Consider the following 26,724-nt stretch of genomic DNA (forward strand, 5'->3'; position numbering starts at 1 on the left):
AGGGATTTGTCATATTCTCTACATGATGCAAGTATTCAGCAAAAGCAATGAATGACTGTGACATGATTTTTTTTATGGGAGTAGAAAATTGGCCTGTTATATGACCATAAAAAACAATGCTTTGGCAACATTATATGATGTGTGTAGTAAAGTAAATCTGCATCATATTCTTGAGTCTTAACTCGTAGATATCATATTATTAAATATCATATAATATTAGATCATGGCAATTAGCTCAGGAATCAGACAATGTATTTAAAATTATATGTGATACAGTATATAACACACATATATGTGTAACATATAACAGAATAACTGTGTTCACCACATACAGTAGATTCTTATTTTGGTTATGTCATGTCTTTTGTAAAAATCATTAATAAAATGAATATTAATTTTGGTTACATCATCCTCACGCTGTGAGTCAGTTGGGTGCCAAACAACAATAATTTTGAACAAAGATTTTTTTCTAGTGTTTCTCCTGACATTATCAAAATACACAGGGTTGTTTGTCTTCAGTGGGTTGATTCTTTTGCTCCTTATTCATCCTCAGGACAGGCTGGATGTGGGGGAAACTGGTCAGAATTCCAGTTCTTTTGGAAAGTGCGGCAGTAAAGTGAGCATGTTAGTGGAAGCGGTTCTGGAAAAAACAGCATTAAATTAAATTCAGTTCAGTTCAATTCTATTTATATGGCGCCAACTTACAATAACAATTGCCTCAAGGTGCTTTATATTGTAAGATAAAGTTCCTACAATAATCCAGAGCTGAAATTCCTTTAGTTGCATTAGTATTTATCGATACAGACATTTCAGCCCCTCCCTTTTAAGATCCCAGTGCAGATATCCAGACAGTAAACTGGATATTTCTGTCCTGCTGTTGGCCGGATGTTTTCCTTTAGTAAAGCATTCACTGCTCCTTCCCAGTGGAAGTGTGTATGTGTGACAGAGAAAATGGTGCATCTAGATTAAAAGCCCTGCATAAATGTGTGTGTGTGTGTGTGTGTGTGTGTGTGTGTGTGTGTGTGTGTGTGCGCGCACGCGAATATGGTTTGTAATGTAAAGCACTTTGAGATAAATAATACTGTGGTACAGTTACAATGCCAAGTGTACTAAGCAGTGACAGCTTTTGAAGGATTTTGTTGTTGGGTAACACAAAACAAAAAAGTAGTGATAGTGAGGTCATACTGTGAGCTTCTGTTATCAGTTAAACTTTGAAGGTTTCCAGTTTCCTTGTTTTTGTAAACATGCAGAGCTTTAGAAACTCTCTGCCCTCATCTACCTCTGGGACCACAGCTGTACATGCAAAACTGTTTTGAAACCATCAACACTACAAATAAACTTTGTTGAAACAAGACACACATTTCATTGCGCACATTTGAATGTCAGCAGGTGTCCGGGCCTGGAGTGGTGAATACACTGTATGCAAACAGCCTCATAAAGATAAGCACCGACAAACTCTAACAAATCCAAAATATTAATGCTCTTTTTCATTCTGTAGGAGACAAATTCTAGAAATGTGGTGTGTAAAAATGTATGTTTTCTTTTACTTTTCTTTTATGGCCAGTTTTAATCAATGTAGTTGCTTGACTAATGATGGATGACAGAAATGCTTTGTGTATGACTGTGTGTCTGTGTTAAAACATCAGCAGGTTGTGAAACTGAAATGAAACAGACACAATGTGCAAATGTGATTTTGAAACAAACATGTTCCTGTGCAGATTAGGAAGGAGTGATTAAAAACCAGTCAAATAAGCACCTGCAGTGGTCTGTCAGGATTGGAATCACAAATAATACAACTATGTTTCCAAAGAAGTTGTCACTGTATAAAATGTAAATTAAAAATATACAACCATTTTCAAATCATTTAAACTTCCTTTTTTAGTGCAAACAGCCTTACTACAGTATGTTTCAAATTCTTTGCTCCTCCACACCTGTACTCTGACTCAGCCTCTCAGAGATGTTTTTTTCATACTGTTAAGTTCATTGAGTGTGAGATGCTTGAGTGATTTGTTGCTTCTGTCTCAAATTTTGTAAAATGAGAAATGAGAAACATCTTTGACCATGGTCCATGTTTTGACCATGTTTATTTATTAATTTTGTGGAAGGATGGACATAAAAACAGGCCTTTTAAGTTGGACAAAAATTAAAAAAGGTTAAAAAAAAAGAGAACAAAACCTCATACTAATAAAAAAAGAAATGTGCTCCACAACAGTGTACTTTACGTCTCAGTCTCACAGTCTCCTACTGTTTGTTGAGCATCACTTTTTGCCTTTTGCTTAAAAAAGTCACTTTAGGTGCAGTGGCTTGAACTGTCATCTCATAGCAAGAATCCACCTCCAAATCCTGATGCAAATCTGCAGTGTGTGCAGTGTACTTCTGTCCTGCTGAGTGGAGAATCTCCAGATTCAGAATGACAAACACACTGACTCTGCTGCTGGTTGCTTTTCTGCTTCCCTGTGAGTGCTTCTGCTTCTCACTGTTTCATCATTTACCAGGGAACATTAACTGATAGTCAGTCAGTGATATCAGAACATTTAGTTCTGGCTCTCCTCTCCTTTTTCATCTCCTCAGGTGTAATGAGATATCTGAGACTTTCCAACTTAAAGCCAGATGAATTTTGCTGCCTATTACTGCCAGAGAGTGAAACACAGTGGTTTAAGTAATGAGAGAAGCTTAAAAAAATCCCCCTTCAGCCATATAGTTGCACAAAAACCTACAGGGGGTCTTGTTCCTAAACAGAACTAAACTGAATCTGACTGCACTTACACTCTGCTACTTTAATTTTGCATTGATGAATGTTGTTGATGTGTGTATGCTTGGTGAACCTGATGGTGAAACTACAATGTTTGAAGCATGGTTTACAAAAAAGGTGTTTTAGATAAATTATTTCACGATAGTCAGTATAACAGAGGACAAGTCACTAAAAGAATCCTACACTGAAATCTCCTCAAATAACAAAGATGATGGTAGTAGGATAATTTCCAAAGGACTGGGGCAAAGCATCAATTTAAAGACACCTGGCAAACTTGATTTGATTGTTAATTTTGTTTCCCAATGACAGGATGAAACCTTCAGCAGAACCAGGGTCAGAGAGGGCAGTTATCTGCCATTACTGGGTGGGGTGAGCAAAAAGCAAAGAGAGGAAAAGGAAGCTAAAGAGTCAACAGACATAAACATTTAGCCGGTTGGTAGAGCTGGATCAGAAACATGCAGCCCTGGAGCAAGAGACACCTGTACATGGACAGAGAGGAGAATGGACAAGCTAGAGAAAAGTCAAGGATTTGTAACCTGATTTTCCAAAATTCTGTCAAGAAAGTTCATAAACTATTGATTATAAAAAAAAAAGCCTTGCAGGTTGATGGCAAACTGAAAAACTACTGCAGGCTGCCATTGTCACCCCTCAGCATCCCAGCAGTAGAATCATTAGGTGGCACAAATCCTTTGCAAGTACAAGATTTTCAGAAAACCTCTGATCTTGACAATACCCCATCAGTCTTTTGTTCAAAAGGATGCCATGCTTATACTTAAGTATGAAGAGTCACATTGACAGGTAGCCACTGTTGTTGACTACTCATAGTTAGATTATGAATTTATATTAGTTAGTTATTTTTCACATAAAAAAATTTTTCACCTAAAATTAACAACTAAGTTTTGCTTTAGTGGTCTCACAATATATTTATTCTCTGATTACTGAATAAGCCATTTACAGTCACACTACTAGCTGTGAAGTGGATCACCTTTCTGGTTAAAAAAAAGGGTGTTAAAGTTAAAATAAATATTTAAAAAAAGGTGTCTTTTTCCAAGACATCCATACAATACTTTTGGACGTTGTACATAGAGGGAAATCTTGCTATATTACAAAATGAAGACAGAATTAGATTAAACAATAAGAGATGCCAACATAAAAGCCATTCCTTCTTCATAACATCCTGATGCAAATCTGCACTTTGTGCAGTGTACTTCTGTGCTGTTGACTCAGCTTGTACTTTGTGTTAATCAATGGAGCAGCAGTGGACATTCTCCTGGCTCAGGATGACGAACACACTGACTCTGCTACTGGTTGCTTTTCTGCTTCCCTGTGAGTGCTTCTGCTGCTCAGTGTTTCATCCTTTACCAGGAAACATTGATTGATGATCAGTCAGTGATACCAGAACATTTTGCAGATGCCTGTCTCACTGGCTCTTCTCCTTTTTCATTCCATCAGGTGTTACAGGTCAGAGTTTGGAGTCCATTCCATCCAGTCCTGTAGTGAAAAGGCCTGGGGAGACTCTCAGTCTCTCATGCAGAGGATCTGGCTCAGAATTTACCTGCTGTGCTATGCACTGGATAAGACAACAACCAGGAAAAGCACTGGAATGGATAGGAGTTGGCCACAGACCTTCCAGTAATAACAGATATGTGAGCAGTCTTACAGGACGTATAGAAATCAGTAGAGATGACAGCAGCAGCATGGTTTATCTGAGACTGTCCAACTTAAAGCCAGAGGATTCTGCTGTGTATTACTGCGCCAGAGAGAACACAATGGTTTAAGTAATGAGAGAGGCTTTACAAAAACCTTCAGCTATACAGTTTCATAAAAACCTACAGGGGGCAGCAGATGATCAAAAATATGGTGCTCAACTCACTGACACAAAAACGCCTGTGATCCTACCATCTGAGAACACATATTTATAGAATCCAGAGTACTTCTTTGTAAATAAATGTAGTAATTAATGAAAAAATGTTTATGACCACGGATAAATGTCCACAGGTGTGTCTTATATTCCTTTGCTTGAGTCTGCCACATCTGGAGACTGGAACTGGTGTGCACAGGAGATAAAGGCAGGTGATGTTACGTGGAGGGTGTGGCCGGAGCAGGAAGACAGTCATTGACTTTTTAATGGTTATTTATGCATCCATTTGCTCAGCCATTACAAATGGTTAGCAAAAAGTACATTAAATAACGATTACACCTTCATAAAAGCAAATAAGCTGGCTATCAGCATAAAATAAAATCTTCTTTTGTTTTACTGTTTTCTGTGACATTCAATTTAATTCAGTGTTATTTCTATATCACTATTTTACAATAAAAAATCTTAATGTACTTTAGATTGCAGGGTAAAGATTTTGAGATGAATGTGAATATCTGACAAATATTTTAGCCCCTCTCTAGTAAAACCCAGATGCCATATTTATATCCTTTTACTGCCCTCTCAAAGCACTTCTGTCACACCTTCACTTTCAAAATGATGCTCAGACTGTCTGTCCTGATAACAGTACTCTGTATGCCATATGGTTTACATGCAATAACACCGAAGATGTCCCTTAAATAGCAGTACACAGCAGCATATTTAAATGAATCATGGGTAAGCTGTCATTAGCATTAAACAATAAAAAGTCATGCTGTACAATGTACTTCATGAATCAGGCTTAAGCAGGCTATCTGAAGTGACCAGGTGGGGTGACAGAAAGGAAGAAGATAAAGATAAAACAAACATTCAACATATTGGCGGGGACCAGATCAGAAACATGCAACCCTTCAACCAGAGATACCTGCAGAAAAGTACATGCAGAAAGAGGACAAAGAGGAGATTGTTTGCTGTGTTTTTGCTCAGACATTCATCTGCTACTGAAAGTGTGGCTGGAAACAATAAACTAGTCTGACAGATAGAGAAGTGGAACTGCAAGAAGTGTTAAAGTGGAGGAAAGGAAGAAAGGAGGAGATCCTTAGGCAGATAGTGAGGAGAAAATAGAGGTGTGTGTGTGTGTGTGTGTGTGTGTGTGTGTGTGTGTGTGTGTGTGTGTGTGTGTGTGTGTGTGTGTGTGTGTGTGTGTGTGTGCGCGCGCGCGCGCGCGAGCATGTGAACCTGTCATTATCCTCATGAATAGCATATTGTGTAAGTCCCGCTGAATCCACAAAAAAATGCACAAGATGCAGTATGGGATATAATGCATCTAATGTATGCACACAAACATACATACATATCACCTTTATGGTTCAAAAATTACGTTGAAGTAACAATAAACATATAATTTTGGATGTTTTACATAGAAGGAAAATCAGCTACAGCACAAAATGAAGGCAAAATGAGATTAAATTATGAGAGGTGCCAGCACAAGAACCACTCCCTCTACAAGATATCCTGATGCAAATCTTCAGAGTGTGCAGTGTACTTCTGTGCTGTTGACTCATCTTGTACTTTAGGTCAATCATTGAAGCAGCAGTGAAGAATCTGCAGACTCACAATGACAAACACACTGACTCTGCTGCTGGTTGCTTTTTTGCTTCCCTGTGAGTGCTTCTGCTTCTTACTGTTTCAACATTTACCAGGAAACACTGACTGATGGTCAGTCATTGATACCAGAAAACTTTGCAGATGTCTGTCTCACTGAGTTAACTGTTTTCTCTTTACATCTGATCAGGTGTTACAGGTCAGAGCATGGAGTCGATTCCAGCCAGTCCTGTAGTGAAAAGGCCTGGGGAGACTCTTAGTCTGTCCTGTCGGGGATCTGGTTTCACATTTACCTGCTGTACTATGAACTGGATAAGACAACAACCAGGAAAAGCACTGGAATGGATTGGCATTGGCTGGTCAGCTTCCAGTAGTAACAGTTATGCAAGCAGTTTGAGAGGACGTGTAGAAATTAGTAGAGATGACAGCAACAGTATGACATATCTGAGACTGTCCAACTTAAAGCCAGAGGACTCTGCTGTGTATTACTGCGCCAGAGAACACAGTGGTTTAAGTAACGAGAGAGGCTTTACAAAAACCTTCAGCTATACAGTTGCACAATAACCTACAGGGGGCAGTAGATGATCAAAAATAAGATTTTCAACTCAGTGATAAAATAACTCCTGCGATCCTACCATCTGTGAATGCATATTTACAGAATCTAGAGCACTTTTATATAAATAAATATAATAATTAATGACAAAAAATAATCAAAACAAGGGTACATATAAATGTTTTGCTCCACAGGTGTGTCTAATATTCCTTTGCTTGAATCTGCCACATCTAGATGTTTAAACTGTTGTGCAGAGGAGATAAAGGCACGAGGAGGGTGTGGCTGTAGCAGGAAGAGAGTCGTTGACTTTTGTAATGCTTATTTTTGCATCCATTAGCTCAGCCATTACAAATGGTTATCAGAAGAACATTAAATAATGATTACACCATGACAACAGCAAAGTATCCTAATAAGCTGGCTATCAGAATATCATAAAATATTTTTCTGTTGTCCTGCTTTCTGTAACATTCATTTTACACTCAGTTTTATCCATATATCATTATTTCAACAGCAAAGTCATGTCAGTGTACTTTAGATTGTAGGGTAAAGATTTTGAAGTGCATTTGAATATCTGACACAGATATTTTAGCCCATCCCTAGTAAAATCCAGATGCCACACTTATGTCTTCTTACTGACTGGCTACTCTGTCACAGCACTGCCTCTACACTCATTTTCAAATACCAGATGACAGGTGACATCAGAACAGATGATCTCAGATGATGTCATCTGTTCTGATGACAGTGCTCCGTCTGCCCTGTAAGTTGCCTAATTTTACAACACTCTAACGGCATTTTCTATGCTTTTAAATGTATTAAACATTTCTCTTTGACTTTCACTGATCTTGTTTTACTTCTGGTTGTTCACTAGGTTTGAATAGTCAGGCTCTAGAGTCCATTCCCTCCACTCCAGTGTTGAAACAGCCCCAGGAAACCCTCAGTCTTTCCTGTAGAGGATCTGGTTTCACTTTTGGCAACTATGGAATGCACTGGATCAGACAGCCTGTTGGAAAAGCACTAGAATGGATTGGAGTTATTTTGTATGATGCAAGTAAAACCTTTTATGCCAGCAGTGTGCAAGGACGTATAGTAATTACCTAAGACAACAGCGGTGCATCTGAGACTGTCCAACCTAAAGGCAGAAGACTCTGCTGTGTATTACTGTGCCAGACACTCCCACAGTGGTTTAAGTAATCAGAGAGGCAACTTATTCCTGCAATCAACAAATGAAGGAAGCAGGGGATCGATAATTTAAGATATTATGACAAGCATGTCATGCTTTTACACACAGAGTGAAAGCTGAGGTCTTCCTGTTTTGATTATGTTTTATTTACGTGCATCTGTTGTTGTTGGAAAACATGCCTGTACTTGAAACACTACACTACTGAATTCATCCATCCATTTTTTTGTCATCACTGTGCCACCATGCTGCATGTTGTTAAATTGTTAATTGTTAGTTGCTAATTTTTACTTTGGGGGCTGCAGATGTCTCGGTCTCCTGGGTTAAGTAAGTACTATTAGTATTTACCTATCCATTTAAATATTGTGAATGAATATGATGAGCGTTATAAAGATAAAAAATATGGCCATATATTCAACATCTCTGACAGCCAGGTCTAAAAACAATACAAACGCAATAAAGACCACAAGAACTGACATATAACTGACTGGTGCAGCTGCATTTTACTTTCTGAAATGCAGCTGCACCAGCAAAGAAAGGGAACTCTACCTGAAATGTTTCACTATTTTGAACAAACCAATAATTTAGTCATTTAGACAGAGCCAATTTAAAATACTATTCAAAGTTTCAAAGTACTTGTGCCATGAAAGGCTTGTTTTTAAATCAGTGTAATTTTCCATGCAAAGTAAGCTTCTTAGCCATCTTCTGTAAAGACTTGACCTCATCCTGTATGTTGCAGCATTAGAAGAGAAGCTCCTATCAGATCACCTTCAAAAGAAACTTTGTAGCTCTGCTGCTGCTGGATCCTGTGAGTCTAACTGAGGTAGATACACTGACAGTATGATCACAGCACACTGAGTACTGAACACATTACACAGCCAGCCTCTGTGACTGTGCAGTCAGGTCAGTCAGGTGTTTTTATTCTTGTGGCTACTGCACAGCTTGGATCAGACAGCATGCAGGAAAAAGGACTGGGATGGATTTGTATCACATGTGTTGGATGTACTTCTGCCACAGACTCACAATAACACAAACCATTAATTCCAAAAGTTTTTCTGTAGTTCTGCTTGCAGATATTGCAGTGATTCAACATTCAACATTTTCTTCACAGAACACATTTGGCCTCTTTCAGTATTTGGTTTGTGTATGTCTGCCTCTCTAAACATGTAACATTTAGGGCCAAAATATAAACATTAACTCCTAATAAAGATAATGAAGCATGGAAAAAATGAGCAGATTTGAATCCTTTCTGAATCTCTATAATTATGGATACACTGCTGTATGTAGAGAGATGGAAGCAACAAAGTACAAATACTTCATTACTGTAATTAAGGAGAATATTCAGGTGCACTTTACATGAGTATTTTTACTTTTCCTCCCTACATTTTTACACAAATATCTGTACTTTCTCCTCCTTACTTTTTCAAAACAGGCTTGTTACTTTATGTTTAACACACTTGAGGGAAATTTTTATTTTACATAAATGTGCGCCTTCAAGCATAAAACTGAACTGAGCCTAAATGGAGGAAGCAATAACACATAAAAGACAGTCCTATTGGTGTATCTATCACTGGGGCTTATCACATTAAAATGAGATCAAACATATAAAATAAAGTGGTGAATCTCATGGTGAAACTAAAATGTTTGAAGTGTGGCTTACAAGAAAGGTTTTAGACAGACCGCTTCACCAGAGTCAGTGTAAGAGCGAACACACACTAAAAGAATCCTAAACTGAAACATGCAGCTCTGCACTGGACAAAAAGGGCTTGTATCCAGAAAGACCCAAGACGCTCTGGAATGATCCATGGCAGATATGGATCTGCCAGTGATCTGTAATGTTTCCGGAGAGAATATGGGAAGATCTGATCCTTCACAGATGTTTAAATGGATATTATCCAGATATATAACGGATTTTCATTCAGAGTTTGGATTTTTCAGGGTCCAATCTTGTCTGTTTACTTAGCCGTCAAAGATCCGGTGCGCATTTGTCGGGTTATTGGCCATATTTGTAATGGATACAGAGGTATCATAGCTCAGATACTACCGTCTTTTAGGGCTTTTATTCCAGTGCTGGAGCAAAAGAAAAGTGATGAAATGTGCATGGAAAAAGTTAAGCATTTATTATATAATTTTCCAAAATTCTGTCAAGAAATTTCATCAAATACTAATCATAAAAAAATTAAATTGCAGATTCATGGCAAGCTGAAAAAAAAGTGTGGTGTCCAAAGGGACATCATGGTTCGCAACCCAGCTCCAAGTATGTGACAAGAGGAAGGAGACCACACATAGGCTTGGAAGCCTGTGGCTCATTTTAATGAAATGAAATTGAGAAACCAAAAAAAAAATAGTGTGTATGGGTTGTCAGTATATAAGAATGCATGCCACAGATGGGAATGTGCCACAAACCAAACGCTTTGTCAGCCAAGCAGCATCCATGAAGAGTTGAGGAGACAGGCGGGGCTGCTTTATAATGCACCTGAAACTGACCTGCTCAGATGTGCTGCATCTGAAATTGGGTCAGTTCCACCCACCAGTTAGCGGATTAAGATAAAACATAGGCACCAAGAAACTAAGGCACACCCAGCGGCCATCACACATGCTTGTACTGAAGTGTGAAGAAATAGCAAGTGTCCCACTACTTGCTGTTGCTGCCAACTCATCCTTAGATTCTATTAATTATTTCTGACATAACAAACAATTAAAAATTGGTATTTCAAGAAAAGGATAGTTATTTAATTCTTTAATTCACTTTTCTTCTTCCGACATAATATCAAATAACAAAAGATAAAATAAGGCTGCAAACCTTATGCATTCGTAAAAAGTGTGTGTTTCTCTCTCTCTCTCTCTCTCTCTCTCTGTTTGTGTGTGAGTGTGTGTCGGCTTGTCTGAAAAGAGAGAAAGAAAATCAACAAGGTTGCAGAGTTTAGCAGTTACAAACACAAATATCCTGCAGCAAGTGAATCCATGTTTTGGAAGCAAAACTAAGGAAGAAAAAAAAAGGAATGAATTCAATGCAATATTTTATTTTAGTATGCATTTGAATAATATTTGAAACAGATATTTTAGCCCCTCCCTAGTGAAATCTAGATACCATACTTAAGTCCTCTCACTGACGGGCTGTCCTTTCAAAGCACTTCCTTCACACCTTCACTTTCATGATGATGCTCACACTGTCTGTTCTGATGGCAGTGCTCTGTCTGCCCTGTAAATTGCTTCATGTTATGATACACTAATTTAATTTTTCATTGCTATAAATTTGTTTGAAATGATTTTCACTGATGTCTGACTTCTGGCCCTTTGGCAGGTTTAAGTGGTCAGGGTCTGGAGTCCATTCCCTCCACTCCAGTGCTGAAAAACCCTCAGGAAGCCCTCAGTCTGTCCTGTAGAGGATCTGGTTTCACTTTTGGCACCTTTGGAATGCACTGGATCAGGCAGCCTGCAGGAAAAGCACTAGAATGGATTGGGACTATTTGGAATGATGCAAGTAGAACTGCTTATGTCAGCAGTGTGGAAGGACGTATAGAAATCACCAGAGACAACAGCAACAGCATGGTGTATCTGAGACTTTCTAACCTAAAGCCAGAGGACTCTGCTGTGTATTACTGTGCCAAAAATGCACAGTGGTTTAAGTAATGAGAGAGACTTTACAAAAACCTGCAGCATTACAGTTTCAGAAGAACCTTTAGGGGGCAGCAGATGATCAGAAACATGATGTACATCTCACTGCCACAATAACACCTGTGATTCTATCAACTGTCAATGCATATTTATGAAATGTACTGTACCTAAAAACATGTTATGATAATAATAAAAAATAATGTGGAAAAATTATGCACATAAACATTTAAGCACCTTTATAAGAATACAAAAACACATTTAATTAAGATGCACATGAAAATAAATATTTTCTGTTGTTTTGAGATGAGCACAAAACATCATGTAAATAATATATATTATCATAATCCTTGATGTTTTCAAAAATTAGTTAGTGTAAGTTTGACCTCTTTGACCTCTGAAAAAGACAAGTATGATGGTTAAAGAACCCAACTGCACTTACACTACATTGCACTGATGAATGTTGTTGACGTGGTGTGGTGAATGTAATGGTGAAACCATTTTTTAAAAAAGATGAAAGACATGTCAGATATGTCACTTAATCAGAGACAGAGTAAGAGAGAAGCACTTAACAAATCCTGAATCAAAATTTATGGGGAAATTCTCCAAATTGTGCAATCACCAAGTATAAGAGTTTAATTTGTGAACCATTTTTTTTTCCTGGTTTAAATAACATGCACCTTTTTACTAGCACAATTTTAAGCTGTAGCCACTTGTGACAGACCTCTCATAGTTCTTCTCTATATGCAAAGTGGACTTCCTGACAGTCTGCTATAAAGACTTGAAATCATGGTGCCAGTTACAGCAGAAGAAGAGAAGCTCCTTTCAGATCACCCTCACTACCAACATGATCTCTGTGGCTCTGCTGGTGCTGCTGGCTGCTGGATCCTGTGAGTCTCACTGAGGCAGATACACTCACAGTATGATCACAGCACACTGACTCTTACTGTTTCAATATTCCCCATGTTTTCCTCCACAGGTGTGAATTGTGAACAGCTGACACAGCCAGCCTCAGTGACTGTGCAGCCAGGTCAGCGTCTCACCATCACCTGTCAGGTCTCTTATTCTCTTAGCAGCGCTCGAACATTTTGGATCAGACAAACGGCAGGAAAAGAAATGGAGTGCATTGGTAGTGTACATGTTGGACACAACACACGGTACAAAGATTCACTGAAGAACAAGTTCAGTATCGACATAGACTCTTCCAGCAGGACTGTGACTCTGATTGGGCAGAATGTGCAGCCTGCAGACTCTGCTGTGTATTACTGTGCCAGAGAACCACCCACAGTAACACAAACCATCAAGAGACCTGAACAAAAACTCCTCAGTGTCTGAACACTTGTAACATAAAGCCATCAGAGGAGGCGCCCTCAGACCACTGATCATTTCACATCAGCACCATAAGAAAAAGGCTTGTACGTACTTAATATAATCTTGAAAATGTAAGAATATTATGTAGAAATATAAGAATTATATAGAAGAAATAAATGGCATTGAGATGAGATACTACTTAAATATCAGCAGGATGTAGTGGAATGAGTCATAAAAAGTTGGATAGAATAAGCATAAATCATAAATGATCATTCTGTTAGTCTAATTTTTGTGACACTGAGTTTGATTGCATTTTATTTATGAATTATTAATATAAAATAAATCCCTGTGACAGACTGGTTACTGACCCAGGGCGTACCTTGCCTCGTGCTTTATGACCCCCAAGTTAGAAAAGCAGTGAAGACAATGAATACATGGATAAATCATTAAGCAGAAACATTTATGTTAATTATATTATTTAACTTCACTTCTGTGTCCCAGCATTTTTTCAACTCAACAGAAGCTAATATGGGGCCGAACTCACAGTTATGCTTTGTCATAAATGTGTTCTTGTCTTTTTGTGTGTATGTGTGTGTGTACTATGTCTCATTTTCAAGCACAACCCCATTGTTGTCAGCTTCTCTGATCAACGTATAAGTTTAATTTTTGCAGCCCACCTCACTTCACCACAGCATGTTTCTGCCCATCAGGAGAAATAGTGCCATTAATATTAAGGAAACCAAAATGTTCAAAGCTTAGAAATTACAAAAGCAAGTTTATGAGTAAAACCAATGCTGATGAACAAACACAAAACAAAAAAGAAACAAACAAACAAAAAAATTGCATAAAATTAGATGCAACATTTCTTTTTTATTTTTTAGGTGCATTTGAATGTTTTTTTTAGCCCCTCCCTATTGAAATCTAGATAGCATACTTAGGTTCTGTTACTGACTGGCTGTCCTCTCAAAGTACTGCTTTCACACCTTCATCTTCAAAATGATGGTCAGACTGTCTGCTCTCGTGATGGTGCTCTGCCTGCCCTGTAAGTTGCTTCATTTTATAACTGACTAAATTATTATTTTTTTATTTCAATTAATTTATTAGGTGACTCTTTTCTCCCAGTCCTTCACGCATCTCACTGGTTCTTTGGCAGGTCTGAATGGACAGGCTATGGAGTCCATTCCCTCCACTCCAGTGATAAAAAAGCCACAGGAAACCCTCAGTCTTTCCTGTAGAGGATCTGGTTTCACTTTTGGCAGCTATGGAATGCACTGGATCAGGCAGCCTGCAGGAAAAACACTAGAATGGATGGGAGTTATTTGGTATGATGCCAGTAAAACTATTTATGCCAACAGTGTGGAAGGACGTATAGAAATTACCAGAGACAACAGCAACAGCATGGTGTATCTGAGACTGTCCAACCTAAAGCCAGAGGACTCGGCTGTGTATTACTGTGCCAGACCCCACAGTAGCACAAACCATCACTAGACCTGAACAAAAACCTCTCAGTGGCTGAACATTTGTTACATAAATCCACCAGAGGAGGAGCTCTAAGACCACTGATGATTTCAGTACAATAAGCAATGTCTTATATGCACTTTGCATAATACTGAAAATTGGGGTATATGCAATATAAATAAGAGTCTTATTCTAGTTGTAATAAAATGCCAATTAAATATTAGTAAAATATAATCAATTGAATCCTGGGTTGGCTGCCATCAGCATGAAACCTTTTGTCCTAATTTATGTGACATTCCATTTCATTCATTTTTATTTATGTATAATTCCTTTATAACAAAAATTATCTATGTTTACTGTCAGGTAAAGACCTAACAATGTTACACCGACAGTGGGGAGGAAAAGTTCCCTTGAAACCTCTGGGAGACCCAGATTCAAGGATGGCAGCAAAGAAAGAAGAACAGAAATTAAAGAGACAACAAACACAAAAATAAACACTGCAGGTTGGGAGTGCCAAATCAGAAACGGGCAGCCCTATGGACAAAGAGGAAAGAAAGAAATGACAGAAATTTAATTCTAAAATATTACATTACAAAATATTGATCATGAAAAAAAATCTTATTGTTGCAAGAGCCGTTACCCTTAGACTGAATTGTGAAGCAACAGCAGGTGCATGTTTGTGGCACAATAACCTAGAAAACAAAATTATGAGTGCAATAAGTTGTAGTTGTATTTGTAACTGACAGGTTAAATGATTGACTTGGGGAAAAAAATTATATAATGCCAGTTCATAATTATTTCAAATTAATGATATTCCACATGATAAATATTCTTATTTTAACATACAAAAAAAAAGAGAAATGTGTCCCACAATAGTTTGTGGAACTTCAAAGCATCCAGGATCTCAGCTCTTGCCTTTTTTTAAAATAAAATATGGTGGACTGATGGTCAATTAGTCAGTTCCAAAACAGCAGTTTATCAATGCTACTAAACATAAATAAAAACAAAAAATGATGCATTTCTTATATTTTCATGATGTTTTTTATGGAAAACGGAAATTGAGATACTGTTGAATTTTTTGGGGTCTACTTTGTTTTCATATTATAGCTTATAAAGTCTAAACAAGTTCTATCTGTGAGGTAGAGTGTGTTATTTTATTTCTATTTCAAAATGCCCTTTTTCAAAATATCTGATTTTTTTTAATGCTGCACATAGATTGAAAGTCAGGTATGAGGTTAAATTAGATGGGATCCCTGCATAAGAGCCATGCCCCCTCGGTAATATCCTGATGCAAATCTTCAGAGTGTGCAGTGTACTTCTGTCCTGCTGACTCATCTTGTAATTGTGTTGATCATCATGCAGCAGTGGATAATCTGTAGACTCAGGATGACAAACACATTGATGCTGCTGGTGGTTACTATTTTGCTTCCCTGTGAGTTCTTTTGCTTCTTACTGTTTCATCTTTTACGAGGACGCATTGACTGATGGTCAGTCACTGATACCAGAAAATTCTGACTGGACTCTCTTTTTATCTCATCAGGTGTTACAGGTCAGAGCATGGAGTCCATTCCCACCAGTCTAGTAGTGAAAAGGCCTGGGGAGACTCTCAGTCTGTCCTGTCGGGGATCTGGCTTCGCATTTACCTGCTGTACTATGCACTGGATAAGACAACAACCAGGAAAAGCATTGGAATGGATAGGGAGAGGTTTCTCTGATTCCAGTAGTAATACTTATGCAAGCAGTGTGGGAGGATGTGTAGAAATCAGAGACAACAGCAACAGTATGACATCTCTAAGACTTTCCAATTTAAAGCCAGAGGACTCTGTTGTGTATTATTGCACCAAAGGCACACAGTGGTTTAAGTAATGAGAAAGACAAAACATAAGAACCTACAGGGGACAGTAGGTGATCAAAACTATGATGTTCAACTCATTAACACAAAAACACAAGTGATTCTAGAAGTCATTATGAAGAATATGTATCTTATATATAACTTACTAGGAAATGAATCCAGATATCACAGTACAATGCTGCTTGGCAGATTCTCAAAACATATAAACTCTATTTTGTTCTTCATCTGTCACTGCTGAGACTTTACAGCCTCCAAAATTAAACAAGACACATAACCTCTGAAAAGAGATGTTTAACACAGAATTTCTTTCATTTTCATAGACTGCATGTTATACAGCATAAACCCCTTCTTTTCATTCAGTTAATGTCAGTCAAAGTTGTGAATCTCCCACAGGATTACAGTTACATTTAGATCTGGTAGTCATGGAAGCCACAGTATACTATGCACAAAATATCATATCATATATTGCTACCGCTGCTGCTGGCTGCTGGATCCAGTGAGTCTCACTAAGACAGAGACACTGATGATCACAACACACTGACTGTTACTGTTTTTTACAATTACAATCAACACGTTTTGTTCCACAGGTGTAAACTGTGAACAGCTGACACAGCCAGCCTCTGTGACTGTACAGCCAGGTCAACGTCTGACCATCACCTGTCAGGTTTCTTACTCTCTTAGCTCCTACACAGCTTGGATCAGACAGCCTACAGGGGAAGGACTGGAATGGATTGGGATGAAAGATAAGTGGAACTCTTACTATAAAGACTCACTGAAGAACAAGTTCAGCATTAAATTAGACACTTCAAGCAACACAGTGACTTTAAATGGACAGAACATGCAGCCTGAAGACACTGCTGTGTATTACTGTGCCAGATGCCACAGTAACACAAACCATTAGGAGATCTGAACAAAAACCTCAACAGTGCCTGTAAGATGAAGCCACCAGAGGAGGAGCTCTAAGACCACTGATGACTTTATACTGGTTTGATGAGAAGTCTTGCATGCACTTTATTTATTGAATGTGGAAACATTTTGGAATTATTTCTGATTTTTCAGACTGATTATTTAATCTGCATGACAGTTTGTCAACATTCAGTCTAAAAATTATATAGCAGTACACACATTTAATGACATTTTTATTGAAGTGCTATAAAATATATATGCATCAATAACAGAGCATATGATAGATTTGCAAATATACAAAACTAAACAATAACAGAGTTTAAAGCTTCAGAAGGATAAATTAATATAATAAAATGAAGTACTATTAAGTATTAATGATTTGTCTGAATTGTCTGAGAGTAAATTAATTAGTGGTTAGAGAACACGTGTAAAACATGTGACATGTAAGCTCATAAAGGGGAATATTAAGCTGCCAAATGCATCATTCTGCCCACCAGCTGAATACCTTGTGCTAATCACTGTGTATACTGTTGGACTTTAGATCTTTCACACTGAAGACAACTGGCTCGCAGCATATCAAGAGTGTCTTGCTACACTATTAAGTTTAAACATTTGAAAATTCTCTTTTGCTTTCAAAAGAAAAAGAACACAATTAAATCACAGAATAATGGTGAAAACATTTAAGGTTTTCAGGTTTTTGCTTTGTGAAATAGTACTTTTTTCACAAGGAGGAGGAGTCAATGCAAAACTGACATGTTCATTGTGTTCATATGTGTTGCAGCACAAATAACAAATACTCAACCTAACACACACTGAAGACTGGACAATGACAGCTGACTTTTATAATGATCAGACCTTTTTATTTAGTAATTTTCCTGTTTCTCCTTTGTTTCTTTGCTGATAATGACATACATTTTTGTTGGACCGATAAAACTGTATAAAGAAAATGTGATTATACTAATGAACCATTTTTTTATAGGAACTTAAAGTCAAACACTGGTTAAAAGGCCTGGAGAATCCCGCAGACTGACCTGCACATACTCAGGATTCGGTAGTGATATTCATGCTGCTTGGATCAGACAGGCTGCTGGAAAAGGACTGGAATGGATTGCTTGGCTCGAGGATGGAAGCAGTAATATCTACTACTCTCAGTCAGAGGCCGGTTTACCATCTCCAGAGAAAGCAGAAAGCAGGTGTAGAAGAAGAAGAAGAAGAAGAAGAAACAGCCTTTATTGTCCCACAGAGGGGAAATTTGGGTGTAACAGCAGCCGCAGTTATTATAAATATAAATAAGATATAATAATTCACACTATTAAGAAAGGAATATATATAAAATCAACAAACAAGATTAACCTTAATACTACTAATAATAACACTATATATACCTGTAGATGAGCAGCTTGACAACTGCGATGCTGATTATTATTGTGCTGAAGAACCACAGTGACACAAGAAGAAGAAATGCTGTACAAGAAAATACTTTCTACAATTCACATTCACAGAAGTGAACTGCTGTTCAATAACACTGTGACAGAAACAACAAAAGTGCAAGGATCTGCAACACATTTCGTTCAGCTTAGACTGAGTGTAATTAATTTTGATATATAATTCAGATGGTGTAAGAAGTGTGCAAATGTTTTCATCTTTTCTGAATTTTATGGAGGAATGAAAACACCATCCTACAAATTTCTCATTACTGTTTTATAGGACAAAAATACATGAAAACACATTTCCAAATTCTAACTATTAGTGACATAATAATCTGTCAGTATCCATCAGTATGCAAAGCATGCATCACAGGCTGATATAAGGCCTTGATATGATGCTGTCAGAGGCAGCAGTAGAAGAGAAGCGCCTATCAGTTCATCTTCTGTACAGTCTGTAGACATTGATGTGTCGCTGTGCCAGAATCCCAGTAACACAACACATCAGTAGACCTACAGTATGAAAAAAAAAAGAGACAGTGAAATATTATAATTTTATTCAAAGACAGTGGAAGAAAGATTTCTGATGGACACTACATCCCTGACACGCCCAGTCTGTGACAGAATTTGATGAAATTCACAACAAAAAGAAATAACTATAAGATAAATCCTAGATAATATAAAATCAGAACTTTAAAACTAGATTAGCTGTATAACTTAAGAAATAGAGAATATATAAAGCTCCATAGAGCATGTATTTTTAAAAACATTTAGCCATACATTTAATTCTATTTTAATTCAATTTCATATTAAATCAAATGAAAATGAAACAAGTTTAGTTTTAATGTGCTGCTCATCTGTTTACATTACTTTGGTGTGAGTTGCCCTGTTATGGATATATGCTGGAGACATTTCTATATTTTCTTGAATATAAGGGATTAAAGTTGCACTTTTTTTTTTTTTTGTACACTGAGGAAACCATTTACATTACAAAATAAAGGCAAAATGTGATTAATTACAAAAGATGCCAGAAGAGCTCCTCCCACCATAATATCGAGTGCAAATTTTCAGAGTGTGCAGTGTACTTCTGTCCTGCTGAATCATCTTGTACTGTGTGTTGAGCTTCAGGGAAACAGTGGAGACTCTCGAGGGTCCAGGATGACAAACACACACACTCTGCTGCTGCTGGTTGCTCTCTCTCTGCCCTGTGAGTGCTTTTGTTTCTTAATGTTTCATCATTTACCAGGAAACTGACTGTCAGTCAGTGATACCAGAACATTTTACAGATGACAATTTCACTGGTTCTTCTCTGTTTTTATCTTATCAGGTGTTACAGGTCAGAGCATGGAGTCGATTTCTTCCAGTCCAGTAGTGAAAAGGCCTGGGGAGACTCTCAGTCTCTCCTGCAGGGGATCTGGTTTCACATTTAGCTGCTGTACTATGCACTGGATAAGACAACAACAAGGAAAAGCACTGGAATGGATAGGAGAAGGCTTTTCTAATCCCAGTAGTAACAGATATGTGAGTAGTCTGGCAGGACGTATAGAAATCAGTAGAGATGACACCAACAGCATGGTGCATCTGAGACTGTCCAACTTAAAGGCAGAAGACTCTGCTGTGTATTACTGCGCCAAAGATGCACAGTGGTTTAAGTAATGAGAGAGGCTTTAAAAAAACCTGCAGCCATACAATTTTACAATAACCAATAGGGGGCAGTAGATGATCAAAAATATGATGTTTAACTCACAGACACAATAAAACCTGTGATCCTACGAACTAGAAAAACATATATTTATAAAATATATCTTTTTTTTTTTTCTTCCTGCTCTCAGTGGAGACGGATGCATTTTTCTCTTCTCTCCAACCTTCCCTATCTACCTCTGCTTTTTGCTGTTTCGCTGCTTAGAGCGTCTCTTCACACATCCCCGAACTGGAAATTAAATTATGGATCTGGTCAGCTGGTCTCTCAACACTATTGATGGTCACATTCTCATCACGAGGAGAACCCTCTTTCCTCCGGTCCAACTACATAACCGGCTGGCTATGTTATGGATTCCTGTAGGGATGGAAGATAACGTTCCTGGCTGCACTGTGTGGATGTGGCATATATATTGATACCAGGATTTGTCCCAAATTGGACCTGGGGATACCTAAATTGTCTCCTGGAGATGTTATGTAAACAGATGCTCTTCACCCCCGCCCCGTGTTGTGACCTGTATGAACTGGTATCCTGGCAACTAAGGCTGACTATACCATGTTATCATGAACATTATCATGAACTGCTGGTCTGGAAGCTGTGTGGCCATCACAGTATCCTGCTCGTTTCCGCTGGCAGCCCCTCCCCTACCCACCCTAGTGCTCTCCAGGCTTTAAATGTGCTACTGCTTTGCTGAGGTGTTTTTTGGAACCTCGTAAGGTGTTCTTAATGAACACAGTACGAGATGATTGTTTTTAACCTACCTATCCCAGTGTAGCTCTTTCTGTTTTCCTGCTAAAGGTAGCGCCGGTAAAATGGCTGCATGACCTCAGACACCTGTCCCCCCTGTTTGTTTCTGTTGTTTGTATTTCTCTTGGATGGGTGTTCTGGAACTCAAATAAAGTCTTCTAATTTATCTAAAAATGTGTGATTGTAATAAAGACAAATGAAAAATCATGAACACAAACATTTGAACAGTGAAGAATATATGAACACATTTAATCAAGATTTAAAATACACAGAAAATAAATATTTTCAGTGGTTTAAATATGAGTACATCACTTATCATTTAAATATTTATTATCATAATCTTTGATCTTTTTTAGAAATGAAGAATTACAGCTCCGTTGCTGTCCACGTGTCTGTTCACTGTATCTGTTCTGCTGCTGCATTCACCTATATTTACCACAGCATGTCTCTGCCTATCAGACATACTAGCACCATTAATATCAAACTGTTGGAAAATGAACAAGAAAATCAAAATGTTTCAAAGTTTAGCAGTTATAAAAGCACAGGTGCTGAAGCAAGGGAATCTACAATATGCAGATGTATGTATAAATCTGGATGCAACAGTTTTATACTGAGATGCATTTGAATAATATTTAAGCCAGATATTTTAGTCCCTCCCTAGTGAAATTCAGATGGCATACTTCTCTCCTTAGTGACTGGCTGTCCTCTTGATTTTGGGGAAGCAAGCCTGAGGGGATCCGCAGACTGTCTGTACTGCAGACAGTGCTCTATCTGTCCTGTACTGTAAGTGTCTTCATGTTATGACACACAGTGTGGAAGTTTGTTAAATGTTCTTTATTTTGTTTCTGTCATTGGTTCTTTGGCAGGTTTCAGTGGTCAGGCTCTGGAGTCCATTACCACTCCAGTGTTGAAAAAGCCTCAGGAAGCCCACAGTCTTTCCTGTAGAGGACCTAGCTTATTTTTTTATATATATATAAATTTTTTTACTGTTGTCACACTGTTACAATAATTCATGTTCACCATGTTTTCCTACACAGGTGTGAAGTATGAACAGCTGACCCAGCCAGCTCCTGCAACTGTACAGCCACGGCAACAACTGATCATCACGTGCCCGCTTTCTTATTGTCTTAGAAATGCTCGATCATTTTGGATCCAACAAGCTGCAGGAAAAGAAATGCAGTGTATTGTTAGTGCACATGGAGACAGCACATGGCACAAAGATTCACTGAAGAACAAGTTCAGTATCAGCACAGACTCTTCCAGCAGGACTGTTTCTGATCTGATGTGCAGCCTGCAGACTCTGCTGTGTATTACTGTGCCAGAGAACCACTCACAGTTACAAAAATCATCAGAAGACCTGAACAAAAACCCCTCAGTGTCTGAAAACTTGTAACATGAAGCAACCAGAGGAGCTCTCAGGTCAGCACAATAGGAAAATCTTGTGCATCCTTGAATATGGTAAAATATATAATATGCATCTAATATAGACTCTTGCTCCAGCCCAAAGAGACTTCAAAGCGGTCGTCAGAGTGATTCTACTGTAGAAACATGAACAAGTAGAAATGGAGGCTGCAATGTTACAAGCCTGACTGTTCACCACTGCCTTTGTTACCTGTTGAAGCTCAGGCTCTGGCTTTTTTTCTAGTAGTTTTGGTAATCTTTATTTATTTAATTCTGTATTTTTTTTTAAGAAATAAAGAAGAATTTAGATTCTACATTTATTATGGCCATTTAATGCTTGTATATATTGATATATTGATTCTCAAACCTGATCAACTTCTTAATCTGAGGAGCTGTTCTGAGTGTTCACTCTGCCAGAGGAAGAGACCATGCCCTTTCCTTTCATCATTCACCTGAGTTCACCTGTGTCAAATCACAGCACTAAACAACTTAAATTATTTGTTTAGTTCAGGAGACACAATTTTTTTTTGGGCAGAATTTCTAGGTGTGGTCAAGTGGTGGAAGGCTTCTGCCTTAGTGACCTCAGAATCTCATTTCTGCTTTTTGTGGCTCATGTGGCCCTGTTGGCTTCATCAGGTGGTGGCCTCCAGCTTGCAGTGGAAAGGTTCGCAGCCAAGTGTGAAGAAGCTGGCGTGAGAATTTGCGCCTCCAAGTCTGAGACCATGGTCCTCAGCCAGAAAAGGATGGAGTACCCACTCCAGCTCAGGCACGAGTTGCTGCCCCAGGTGGAGGAGTTTAAGTATCTTGGGGTCTTGTTTGCGAGGGAAGGGAACAGGAGACTGACAGACGGATCAGGTCTGTGTCTGCAGTGATGTGGACGCTACACTGGTCTGTCGTGGTAAAGAGGGAGCTGAGCGTGAAAGCGAAGCTGTCGATTTACCAGTCAGTCTACCTCCCTACCCTGACCTATGGCCATAATCTTTGGGCAGTGACCGAAAGAATGAAATCGCTTATATACGTGGCAGAAATGAGCTTCCTCTGAAGGGTGGCTGGCCTCTCCCTTTGAGGGTGAGGAGTGCAGACATTCGGGAGGGGCTCAAGTAGAGCTGCTGCTGCTCCTCCACATTGAAAGGAGCCAGTTGAGGTGGTTCAGGTATCTGACTAGGATGCCTTCTGGGCACCTCTTGGGTGAGGTGTTCTGGTCCTACTGGGAGGAGGCCCCGGGGCAGACCCAGGACACGCTGGAGATTATATTCTCGACTGGCCTGGGAAGCCTTGGGGTCCCCCCGGACGAGCTGGAGGAGGTGGCTGGGCTTCTTTGCTTAGGCTCCTGGCCCCAAATAAGCAGAAGAAGATGGATGGATGGATGGATGGATGGATGGATCTCCAAAAATCAGCTGTAGTGCTGTAGTGCTGTAGTGAGTGGAAAAAGGTCACCTTGAAATAAGTTACGTTAATTTGCATTATGGCCTCCAGTAGATTTTATGTGCTGGCTGTGAGCAGCTGATCTGTTCTGCTGTTCTTGGAATCACACAACTGAACAAGATAAGCAAATGTTACATGAGCTATCATGTCTGATTTCCCAGCCTTGTACTACATAAAGATAGCGTAAAGGGGAATTCAGTGAGTGGATTTTATCAGTATCATTGCCTTAAATTTATACTGATGTCTGTTATCCCTGATGTAACCTAACATGCTCTGCACCATTCTAACATAGGGCATTACTGTAAACTAGACAGTTTATTCTGCACAAACCTCCCTAGTATTTCAATTCAGTCTTTGATTAACACAAAGTTAGTATATTTCATTTTGTTTTGCAAGACATTTCACAAAACCAGTTCAGGAACAAATTATATATAGATCCAACATCTTATTTTAAAACTCTAAATTTTTTTTGCATTTTTGGCCACAGGGCCTTTCATTGATAGTAGGGGAGACAGGAAACAGGGGAAAATATGCGGGCAAATTGGCAACAGGCCGGGACTCAAACCTGCGCCGCCTGCACCGCAATGCAGCATATATACGTATGCGATTGCTTGCCCCACCACTGAGCTACCCGGTCATCCTAAAACTCTAAATTTAATTAGGATATTATACGGAAGCATTACATTTCCAGTTTATTAAAGGTCATTTACTTTCTTTACTTTCAAAATAGCATTCATCCTCTCCTGTTCAGCTTTGATATTTCTCCATTTTTTTTTCCTCCCTGGGGAATACACTAATTACCAGTACCATTAGCTTGTTGCATTTAGTTGTATTTACTGGTATTGTTGAGCCGTTAGAAATATTGCATTTACCTGCAACAAAAACCCTCATGTCAAAAAATATTATTCATTATTTATTTATTATTCATTACCTTTTATGCTCACTCCATTTCAGTAGTGCTGTGACAGTGATAGACTGTGATAGAGTGTGTGTCAATGCTGCCGTACCTGATGTATTGGGTGGGGCCCTGGTAACCCTATGCATTTTACTCTGGTCGATTTCTGTCTTTGGTGCTGTAACTGGCTGGGATTTATTAAAATGGTTGTTGAATGAGGATTTTTTTTTTCTCACCTTTGTAAAAAGTCACTGCATCTTACAATAATTACTGTGCAGTGATAGTCCACAGTATTACTGCAAAACAAAAAACAAAGCATAGCCTGTAACTACACTGTATGTGCTATAGGACTCCACATTAAATTTTGTGTGTCAGTTTATTGGATGATCTTTTCATCACATGAAATTCAATTATTATATATCGAACAAAAAGCAGAAACAAGCACTTTATCTGTGTATGTAAAGGTTGTGTATTCTTAGTGTAGAAGTAGTGTCTTTTGTGTATATGCCGACTGTTTTTTATAAGGTACCTGGGGGATGTAAAGGTTGTGTAAGTCATCTAAGTTCATTTGTTTAGTAAAATAAATCCCTCTGTCCTTTAAAGAATATTTGAATGAATCCCATTTGAATCCTCATTTGAAGGCACGGTCACAACATCTGTTTTTTTTTTTTCACTTCAAAACTGTGTTCAAATCTGCAGCCAGAATGTTGCAAGTTATACTGCACCTGTGTGGCTGCTTTCTATGTTATCTACATGTTTTATTTTCATTTATTCACAGTTAATTTCTATGTGCTGAAAGTAAACAGAAGTGAAAAGAAACTCCTTACACATAAAGATTCATAAAAACATCTTAACCCTAGATCATCATTGTTTAGAAAATTTTACTTCAAATTAATATACAAATGTTCCAAAACCAATATCTGAAACAGTCACCTACTGGAGAAGTGAGTGTGAGCCCTTCACTCAATGTAATGGGCAGAAATTGATGTTACTGTGGCTTCACTTGTTTGTCTGATCCAGGTGCAGAAAAATCTAATTTATTGGTAGTTCCAAGTTAAATAGTTGTTTGTCAGAATACTTTACCAGGTAATTTTTGTGCCTTAATTTAACCAACAACAAGATGGTGTCCTGGTGCAGTAACCAGCACAGAGGAAATAATAGTATAAAAATGTGATAACAAGGGGTCCCTGCAAAAGTAATTCTGTGATGTGCTAGAAGTTGGTTCTTCTGATCAAGCAACAACCTGCTGTCATATCCTCCTGATCATGCAGCTGCACACAGTTTGAGAATTTAATCATAATTTGTTTCATGTTCTTCACTGATTTTGCTCCTGATATTGTAACTTTATTTCAAGAAACAAATTCAGAAAAAAATATCATTATTGTCCATATCAAACACATATGACTTATGCAAAGGTCAGTTGAATTTAAGTTTTTGGAATTAAGTTAATATTTTGGAATTCATGTATTAACAATTCCACTCTTTTCTCAGAGATCCTCTTTCAAACTGTAGCCTGCTTTGATTTGGTTTGATTTGCTTTTCATATCAAATGAAGCTGAGAGCTGCAGCCAATTCCAAGTTTTTGTCCACAATCTGGACACAACTAAACTTCCTCACAAACTATATTGCCAAAAGTATTCACTGGTCTGCCTTTAAATGCATACAAACTTGAGTGACATCCCTTTCTTAATCCATGGGGTTTAATATGATGTTGGCCCACACTTTGCAGCTATAACAGCTTCAACTCTGCTGGGAAGGCTTTCCACAAGGTTTAGGAGCATTTTTGGCCATTCTTCGAAAAGCACATTTGTGAGGTCTAATTAATCCCAAAGGTGTTCTGACAGGTTGAGGTCAGGACTCTGTGCAGGCCAGTCAAGTTCTTCCAAACCAAACTCACTCATCCATGTCTTTATGGACCTGCTTTGTGCACTGGTGTGCAGTCATGTTGGAACAGGAAGGGACCATCCCCAAACTGTTCCCACAAAGTTGGGAGCATGAAATTTTCCAAAATGTCTAGGTAAGCTGAAGAATCAAGAGTTCCTTTCACTG

General features: G+C 38.4%; 2 gene segments (V, D, J or C); both read left to right on the top strand.

Moving 5' to 3' along the window:
- The first annotated feature begins 10,177 nt into the window (after positions 1-10,177).
- Positions 10,178-11,575, top strand: LOC115784395 (immunoglobulin heavy variable 3-33-like). The segment is given in 2 exon segments: positions 10,178-10,199; positions 11,247-11,575. Coding segments are annotated over 2 exon segments (351 nt in total).
- A 2,262-nt stretch (positions 11,576-13,837) lies between these two features.
- On the top strand, positions 13,838-14,356 carry LOC115784396 (immunoglobulin heavy variable 3-33-like). The segment is given in 2 exon segments: positions 13,838-13,910; positions 14,022-14,356. Coding segments are annotated over 2 exon segments (381 nt in total).
- The last annotated feature ends 12,368 nt before the right edge of the window (positions 14,357-26,724 follow it).

Source organism: Archocentrus centrarchus, chromosome 8 (genome assembly GCF_007364275.1).
Source record: "Archocentrus centrarchus isolate MPI-CPG fArcCen1 chromosome 8, fArcCen1, whole genome shotgun sequence".
Classification (NCBI taxonomy): Eukaryota; Metazoa; Chordata; class Actinopteri; order Cichliformes; family Cichlidae; genus Archocentrus; species Archocentrus centrarchus.